This window comes from Mauremys mutica, chromosome 3, assembly GCF_020497125.1.
Source record: "Mauremys mutica isolate MM-2020 ecotype Southern chromosome 3, ASM2049712v1, whole genome shotgun sequence".
NCBI lineage: Eukaryota > Metazoa > Chordata > Testudines > Geoemydidae > Mauremys > Mauremys mutica.
In genome coordinates this window covers 103,849,108-103,858,924 of record NC_059074.1, presented here as the reverse complement: position 1 = coordinate 103,858,924, position 9,817 = coordinate 103,849,108, and the positions used below count along the sequence as shown (strand labels likewise).

Sequence of the window (9,817 nt, the reverse complement as noted above, 5' to 3'; positions counted from 1 at the left end):
AGTGATGAATTTGGGCCACTGTGTTTCCCATAAACAATATACAGGCAAATTGGTAGCTTAGTGGGTGGGGTGGGCTGGGGGAGGGAGGAAGAATTCTGACTGCCTTGTCAAGTCAGAAAATTTTAGCAAGTGTTAAGCAAATGTTTCACGGACAACTGTTTCTTCTACCAATAAACTTCAGCTACATGTCATTCTGTGAATCTTTTTATTGTCATCCTTTGACATGATGAATACTTACAGCAGTAGGTAAAACAAAAAAGATACAGTTAAGTCTCTCGTTTAATTCTTGGCATCACTGCATAGCAGTCACAGAATTTTCACACAATCTGTTACTTCCTTTCAGCTTCTTATACATGACGTGCACACACACACATGAGCAGAATCCTAGTCCAATTGAAGTCAATGGAAGCTGATTTCTCTGGCACCAGGATTTAGCTTATGTAGTTGTATTAGGTATGTGTATGGCTATGTAATACATTTTACAATAAACATGACGTTTCTATACAATTTTGTGTTCAAAGATTAACAGAATATACTGTACATCCATGTCAAACTTTTTATGCGCTGCATGTAAAAGTTTGTGTACCTAAAATATAGGATGGCTTATAGCAATAAATGATTGTTTGCACCAACGGGAAAGTAAAATGTACATATTCTTGCAGTACAGCTTGCCTTTTTTTTTGTTTTTTGTTTTGTATTTGCATGCTTGGTTAGTTCAGATTTAATCTTCTACTGTAAAAACAAAATTAACATAACACAAACCTTTATGCATAATTACCAATGAATTACAAGTACTGATCTTCTGTGACACAAGTCAGGCCAAAGGGACCATCTTATATCCAGCTCAGTTCAGTGACACAGACTGGCTATCAGCAGGGAATAAATTGTGGTTGGAATGCTGACTGACTGGCCTGATGGAAGTCATCACTACTACAGCTTGTGTGGTGGTCAGCCATGACTGGGATCGCTGCTCCCATGAGAGCTGTTGGGCTTTTTTTCTTGGTTTTGGGTGACTTAGACTGTGGAGGCTACTAACACTAAGGGCTAGTGAAGTGTCTGTGATGCTATGTGACAGATGGTCCATTTCATTTAGTGTGCTGCTAGTGGTGTAAATGGAATTTCTTTCATACAACCTTACAATATAGGCTTAATGAACTGCACAAGTTAAAACAATCATAGAAAGAAAAGAGCCAGTAGGACATCTATTCTACTTGCTGTATTAAATCAAATAGGTCCCTTTTTGGTTGGTTTGACCCTTGCTTGGTAATTGTTTTGGGTGTTGTTTGAAGAAAGATGTGCAGTACAATCCTACTTGTTTAACGCATATTCTGTCACTTCTCCTTTTGTTGTGCTCCATGAGAATGCTGACCAAGCTTCCTGTGTTTCGGGGCTGGGGAGCCTTATGCTATAGCCTTTTCAATGCTTATTTGTAGGCTGTCTCCTTCATCTAAATCATGTTTTATCTGAAGCCTTGAGGTGCTCCGCAATGCACAGTAAGTCAGATGGAAAGCCAGCTCATATCATTTTTGGCCAGTCACCAACTCTGGTGACACGGATTCTAAATCTACACTCTTTCTTCCACCATGTTGTGCGTAGTGGCCTACATTATTGTGTTGTGCTAATGAGTCCTTTGGCTGCTACTGTAACTTGTCTACTTTTCTTACATTTGTTTTGTTTAAAATATGAAGAATGTCTTGGGCTAAAACAGTGACCCGCTGCAATGTCTCTCTCTCTCTCATGTTTACTTCTGTATTGCTTTCCTCTTTCTTTCATTAGTGGTCTAAATGCTGATCCTCTGCTGCTATTTAAGGCTCTGATATAGCAAAAAACATGCTTATATGCTTTATGAATCAAGGCTAATAGTCTAATTAAACTATTTTCCTTGCTTTATTTAATTTTTAATTACAGCATTCACATCTACGGCAGTACATAATCGTTCCTTTAAGAAAACAAATGTGGGTTTTAACCAAGATATATATTTTTTGTGTAGGAGTATGCTTGAGAGCTCTTTTCAGTATGTGCTTCTAAAAAGCGAACCCAACTGGAAAACTCTTGAACTTGAGCTGTGCAGCCCCAAAAGGCCATCTTAGAAGAAGTAAGAATTAATGTACATAGGTCTTCTATAAAGTGTCAAATGCAGCTAATGGGACAAAAGTCCATGTCCTCCTCTTCTGTGCAAATGTTTCATTTTTCCCTACCTTTCCATTCTATTGCCCCATTCCCAGCCTGGGGTTTTACAAGTATTTCTGTGCTCCAAACAAGACAATATATAACACATGAATCAACAGTGTATATTTAATTGCTGGTGGGGTTGAACTGAGTGCATCAAGTGCAGTCAGACGTCTTCTATGGGGAAAATAAATGGTGGAACTCACCCAGAATTCCTGCTTTTCAGCACAGAGCCCAAAACTGTCTGGTTGGCAGGCAGCTGCTCCCAGGGCTCACTTCACAGCCCTCTTTTGATGTGAACCAGTCTGGAGCACCTGAGGCAAACTGGCTTAGATAGACCATGGCTAGTATAATTCCTTTGATTTACATGTCATTTAGGTAGATGCTGAAGCCAGCCTGAATTTCTTTCAAGTATTGTTTCACTAGTAAAGGTTATTGTTTGCAACTTTGCAGGTGTGTGCATTTCAGTTTCATGAAAAGAAGTCCTCATCTATTTTTAAGAGCAGCTCTTTCAGTTTAGAGTAGTTAGGAACTTTAACTTTTTAAGGGTTGACATGAATAACAGATTTTAGGTGCTAATAACAAAAGTCCAGATTGTACTGTGGACATCATAGCAGGCCTCTGACTGTGCAAAGATCTGCCCCAGGATCTATTTTCTACAAACTCCTCAGAACAGCAAATTAAAGTATGAAATGCCACAATGATCTAACTATCTCTACCATGTAGCAACAGAAACAGCTGGCAACATACAATATTGAATAGACTTGTTTCATTCAAAGCTATAGAACAGCTTTAAAAAAAAGTCTTCCAAACTAACGGGAGAGAGGTTACATTTATAATTAAAAACAAACAAAAGGGAAGGGACATTCTCTTTCCCACTTCTGGAGGGACTTAGGCAGGCTTTTTATCTTCTAAAGTGCTGTTTATCCTTCAAGGGCTCTGTGTTGTGAGTAACACATGTCCTGACTTATTCTAAAGCTATGAAGTATCAGGAGGAAAAATAGGTCCTAAAAGAATGCAGCAGTGCAGGCTAACAAACAATAGAAGGGGCATTCATTTCGATCACGGAAAAGGCAACAATTGTGTTTTGGAAGGAAGGGAACATACTCTTGTTCCACTACTTAAGCAGTGGTTCCTCCCTCCCTGAATTGCAGGCCCTGTTAGTAAGATCAGATAGCAAACTGCAATGTGATGTGTGTCCTGCTTGGAAGGCTTGAGGAAGAAAACTGTTCTCATTGTCCATTATCTGCTGCTACACAATATAAAATGATAGGAGAGGACCAAGCTATCTGGCCCAACATGCTTCATCTTTCCAGTGTTATCTAAATTTCATCTTTATACTTCACTATGTGCTTCAGTCCCCTTCTCCACTAATTGCTTCTACACATATATTACTGATTACAGGCATAGCCTTCTTTACTAAAACTTAGATTATGCCCTTAATTGATTGGATCTCTTATGAGTATGAAAATTTTACCTCTAACAACATTAGGCCTTTTTATAATTAAAATATCCCTTATTACCTTGCACTTTTACACCAAGAGTAAACACATCATTTTCAAACGTTCTCTATAAACTGTGTTGGCCTATGTTGCTCTCTCTCCAAGGCAATCATGTCAGACAATACAATTGTACTACTATGGAGCCTGAAATGGAGGACAGCTTTCTAACAGAAAACTCTTTCTTTAAATAAGATTGACAATCTTTTGAGTAGAAAAAATAGTTCTGTAACAGCATTGCACTTGCTATCAGAGTAACACGCTAAAAACAAACACCTGACTAACACGAGTTAGTGCCCCAGCTCAAAGTCTCATCTGACTGGAGGAACTTAAGGAACAGGTTCCAATGAATGTCCCAACAGAGGATGTTTATGGGGTAGGCTACAATACATATCTTTCAAAAATATTGGAAGTGAGAAGGGGAAGCTCCCACATAACTACTGCCAGTAATAGTTAAGCAGGAATTTACTAGATTGGCTACAACATATTTTCATTCATTAAGTGAGATTTAAAAATGATAAAAGCTGGGTAAAGTATTTTTATTAAGATGGGGGGAAATACCTAAAAACTTATCTAAAGCCTAAAAAATAAATAAATAAAAAGTGACATTACAGTTCTGCATCATTTGAGAAAGCAAATGGAATCTAGAACTGCCAGAATGCCAGGATCAAAACCAGCATCCAACCCTCACTTGGGTGTGTCTGGCACTGTAGACTACTCTGCTACTTAATAAAAAATCAAAACTCATGACTATATGTTTACCAGTTTGAACTGTAAAATAGATTGTGTAATATTGCTGTGGTTTAAAAAAAATATCTTCAGGCTTTGTGAAGCATCTGATTAGATTGAGTGTGCACTATGCCATGGATTAAACAATATGAATTCATATGGAATGCATGTGAAGTTTGCAGAAAATGCCCTCACAGATTTCATTCTTTTATGACCTCTGCTGGAAGGCTGAAAATGAAAAGAGAGTTCAGATGCTATGATCTGAACAGCTAGCAGTGAAGGATGCTAAAAGTTAAGGCCTTTATCTGCAAACAACAGTGTATTAATAAACTCTATACCATATTTACAAATGCTTTCTCTTGTATTAAAACTAACAGTATTCTGTTCACAGTGCCATTGTTTATACAGGTAGCAATCCCATAATACTTCAGTATTTTGGCATGGGAATCAGTAGCGCTTTGTATTTACAGACAATGTACACATGGATATAAACATGTAATTGAAACAGAGTCATCAAAAGGATAGATCTGGTAATGTTGCAAAGGTTTAGACTGTACAACACCTTCCCTTTCATTTGCTAGGGACTGCTGTTCTCTCCAGGGAGAAGATATTCGTCTCTTAGTTAAAGTGGCATAAAAATGATTAACCAAATGAGCCTTGTCCCACTTGAGTTGTATGTACATAGAGTTACCTCGGTCCAAGGTTTCTTGATCTGTTGTCTAGTGCACAGAATACAAAAGTTAAAAAGGTTTTTTAATTATTTTAATTATTAAAATGATGAGATTCTCTCCTCTGTGCACTCCCACTCAGCCAATGTCCTCTGAGTTCTGAAGATGCTGGTGGTTTAATGCGCAGTCCAGCTGCCAGACTTAAAACTGTGTATGGCGCTCTGGGCCTATATACAGCTACCTGTCACAATATGAGCCAGGGTGAATGAAATATGTTGACGTCTCCCATGCTTTCTCTCTAATCCTCCCCGTTAGTTGGTAGCCACTTACTGGCCCAGCTTCATCACTACTGAACGGAGTTCCTTATTCAAGCAGTTAATGATCAGAAGTGATGAATGGCTTCAGATATATGTGGAAGGATAAGGAAGAGGAGAGAGTGAATTCAAAGGAGCTCAGATTGAAACCCAGAAGTAGGGTGGGTTTATTCATGATGACCCTTATAGCTTCTGCTTCCCTTTTTCTTCCCTTTCCACATTGTTGATGATGGCCTCGCAGTTCCTGACGATTTGGCTTACTGTTGTGACTAACAAAGAAGATGCAGCCGTACTATAAGGAAGAGTCAAAACTGGCACTATGGGATGTCGCCTTCATTTAAAGTTTGCTCTTCATTTTCAGTCACTTGACCTGAGTGGTCATTGCGCTGGCTACTGCTGTGTTGCTTGTGGAGCAAACTCCTCCACTTGGCCTTGTTCCTCCTGAGATGGCTTAGCATATTTTCGGATAGGGGAGTGTCTCCTGTAAACTTGGCCCATTCCTCAAAGAGTGGCTCTACAATGTAGGTCATGAAACCTGGGGAAACACGAGACAAGACATGTAAGGAGCAGTATCATTCACCAAATGCCTTTCCCTGCACTTTGGGTGGTTAAAGTGCAGTGAACAAAGTCACAGAACCCCAGAGACAAATAACAAATAAGCCTCTAACTCACACCCTTAAACTGATGCTTATGGAATATGTATCCTCTAGGACCATTGCAAAGTCAGACTGGCTGGCTCTGTCTGTATAATAATTGAAACCTGTATAAGACAGCACCCTTTTTAGGCAACCTCCTGTCCTGAAATCGCTCTAAAATATTCTCTCACTTACTGTGTACAATTCTACTCTACCTATATTAGACTTTTTTTTAAGCAGCTGATTTGTATCCTTCCCTTGAATGGTTGTTCAAGATAGGGTGTGTGTGTGTGTGTGTGTGTGTGTGTGTGTGTGTGTGTGTGTGTGTGTGTGTGTGTGTGTGTGTGTGTGTGTGTGTGTGTGTGTGTGTGTGTGTGTGTGTGTGTGTGTGTGTGTGTGTGTGTGTGTGTGTGTGTGTGTGTGTGTGTGTATACAAAGCTTAGTCCAAGTGCAAATCCCTGAGTCAAAAATGAACTTATGCTCTTATTTGGAAAGAGCTGCAGCAGCACAATTAATGTTTTGGGTTTTGGTTCTGTTTAGTCAGAGGCTGTGGGTTCTTGAAACATAAACTGGATTAAGAGGTCACAGAAGGGCCCTTTTGTGTATGGCAGTGTGCATACCAGGCTAGTGGGCTAGAGCTGTATGTTGGGCTATAACATGGAAATGACCTAGTATCTCTGAATCTTGGGGTACGTCTACACTACAAGACTATTTCGAAGCAACTTAATTCGAATTTGTGGAATCGACCTTATGAAGTCGAAGTTGTGTATCCACACTAAATACACTAGTTCGACTGTGTGAGTCCACAGTAACGGGGCCAGTGTCGACTTTGGAAGCGGTGCACTGTGGGAAGCTATCCCACAGTTCCCGCACTCCCCGCTGCCCATTGGAATCCTGGGATTTCCCCCCAATGCATGCTGGGAGGAAAAATGTGTCGACGGTGGGTTTGGGTAACTGTCATCATTGAACCATCACTCCCGCCGTCTCTCCTTGAAAGCGCCGGCGGGAAATCTGTTCGCGCCCTTCTCTGGTCGGTTACAGCTCGGACGCCACAGCACTGCGAGCATGGAGCCCGCTGCGATCATCGCTGCACTTATGGCCGTTGTCAACTCCTCGCACCTTATCGTCCACCTCTTCCACAGTCAGCTGCTGAGAAATCAGGCGAGGAGGCTCCGGCAGCGCGGTGAGGACAGGAAGTCACAGAGTGGCGCAGACCTCTCACAAAGCAGGGTACGCCACGCAGTGGAGATCATGGTGGCAATGGGTCAAGTTCATGGTGTGGAACGGCGATTCTGGGCCCGGGAAACAAGCACGGACTGGTGGGACCGCATAGTGCTGCAGGTCTGGGATGAATCACAGTGGCTGCGGAACTTCAGGATGCGTAAGGGCACTTTCCTTGAACTCTGTGACTTGCTGTCCCCTGCCCTTAAGCGCCAGGACACCCGGATGCGAGCAGCCCTGACTGTGCAGAAGCGAGTGGCCATAGCCCTCTGGAAACTTGCAACGCCAGACAGCTACTGGTCAGTAGCGAACCACTTTGGCGTGGGCAAATCTACCGTGGGGGTTGCTGTGATGCAAGTAGCCCACGCAATCGTTGAGCAACTGTTCTCAAAGGTAGTGACCCTGGGAAACGTCCAGGTCGTCATAGATGGCTTCGGCGCGATGGGATTCCCAAACTGCGGTGGGGCTATAGATGGGACTCACATCCCTATCCTGGGACCGGCCCACCAGGCCAGCGAGTACATTAACCGAAAGGGCTACTTTTCTATGGTGCTGCAAGCACTGGTGGACCATAGGGGACGTTTTACCAACATCTACGTGGGGTGGCCGGGCAAGGTTCATGACGCGCGTGTGTTCAGGAACTCTGGTCTGTTTAAACGCCTCCAGGCAGGTAGTTTCTTCCCGGACCACAAAATAACGGTTGGGGATGTGCAGATGCCTACAGTGATCCTCGGGGACCCAGCCTACCCGCTAATGCCCTGGCTCATGAAGCCCTATACAGGCGCCTTGGACAGTGAGAAGGAACTCTTCAATTACCGGCTGAGCAAGTGCAGAATGGTGGTGGAGTGTGCTTTCGGACGTCTCAAGGGGAGATGGCGGAGCTTACTGACTCGCTCGGACCTCAGCGAAAAAAATACCCCCGTTGTTATTGCTGCTTGCTGTGTGCTCCACAATCTCTGTGAGAGCAAGGGGGAGACCTTTATGGCTGGATGGGAGGTTGAGGCCAATCGCCTGGCTGCTGATTACGCTCAGCCAGACAGTCGTGCCGATAGAAGATCCCAGCGGGAAGCGCTGTGCATCCGGGAGGCTTTGAAAGATAGGTTCCTCGGAGAGCAGGGTAACCTATGACTCTCCAGTTGATTTACAGAGAAGCTGAACCTGAGCCTGTTTCAGTGACTGTTGACTTCGATCTGCGGTTACATACCCCGTTCTCCAGGTTTCCCCCTTCCAACACACGTTTTAAAATAACTTTAATGGAACACTGATTATTAATAAAGTTTTCTTTAATTATGAATTCCTGTTCAAGGGTTGAAACATGGACGCGGACTGTGGTGGGTACGGTGTGCACTGATGTCCAGACCGCTTCTACACTAGAGGAATGACAGGCTCCTGCTCCTACAGCGGTCTCTGGGGGGAGGACGGTTGCAGGTGGGTGTGCAGGAAGGGGTGGGTTTGCAGGAAGGGGTGAGGGGTGCCGTCTTTGGGACGGAGTTTGGATGCAGGCTCTGGACTGGGGGTTGGGGCGTAGGAAGGGGTGAGGGGTGTGTGGGAAGGGTGAGTATGTGTCCGTGGATGAGGGCTCTTGCTGGGGCTCAGGGCATCGGAGAGACTCGTGGCTAGGGGGGAAGGGCATGGTAAGGGCAGCCTGCCTTGCCATTTGTGGATGTCAGGCGCTAGGACCCTGGGGCAGCATACACCTCACAGACTGACCCGGGGCAGCATTCACCTCCCAGAATGACCCTAGTGCCTAGTGACTGCAGTCTGTGTGTGTCCTGCTGTTGATCCTGCCCCCAAGTCTGTACCCTGGTAATGGAGGCTGTCCTATGCAATTAAAAAACCCCTCCCCCCCCTTCACACAAAGTCTTCTGACAAGGAAAACGTGACGGAAACAGTGAATAACAACAAACTACTTTTAATACTCAACTACACAGTGGGGGGATGAAACTTGGATTTGGTACTGGGTGATCCAGGAAGGGAAGCACTTCTCACACTTTAGGGAATGAGAGCTGTTTGGTACATGAGCGCTCTGCTGGGGTGGAGTGACAGTTTTCACGGCCCCTAGCGCCCCTCCTTCTTGTGATTTTTGGTGAGGGGGGGACAGGACTTTGTGGCGGGGGAAGGCGGTTGCAGATACAGTTCAGGGGGGCTCTCTGCTCCTGCCTGCAGTCCTGCAGAACATCTACAAGGCGCCGGAGCGTGTCCGTTTGCTCCCTCATTAGCCCAAGCAGCGTTTGAGTCGCCTGCTGGTCTTCCTGCCGCCACCTGTCCTCCCGTTCGCTGTGTGAGCGCTGGTGCTGACATAGGGTCTCCCTCCACTGTCTCTGCTCGGCCGCCTCGGCTCTGGAGCAGGCCATCAGTTCCGAGAACATGTCGTCCCTAGTCTTTTTCTTTCGCCGCCTAATCTGCGCCAGCCTCTGTGAGGGGGATGCCGAGGCAGTTCGTGAAAGAGCCGCAGCTGTGTGATGGGAAAAAGGAAGTGATTTCCTTCCAAAGATACATGTTTGCGAACACTGAACACAGTCTAGTCAGTTTCTGTGAACAAGACCATGCAGGGCACCTAGTCTCACGAGCTCTCAGGACAA

General features: G+C 44.3%; 1 protein-coding gene across 2 annotated transcripts in view; it reads right to left on the bottom strand.

Moving 5' to 3' along the window:
• Window positions 1–201: 201 nt before the first annotated feature.
• The window catches only part of PDE7B (phosphodiesterase 7B), a 266,850-nt gene continuing 257,234 nt past the window's right edge, over window positions 202–9,817 (bottom strand). For both annotated transcript variants that reach the window (XM_045009804.1, XM_045009803.1), the window contains one exon: window positions 202–5,914. In XM_045009804.1, coding sequence (XP_044865739.1) covers window positions 5,697–5,914 — 218 coding nt within the window. In that variant the 3' untranslated portion in view covers window positions 202–5,696. The remainder of the gene's footprint in view (window positions 5,915–9,817) is intronic.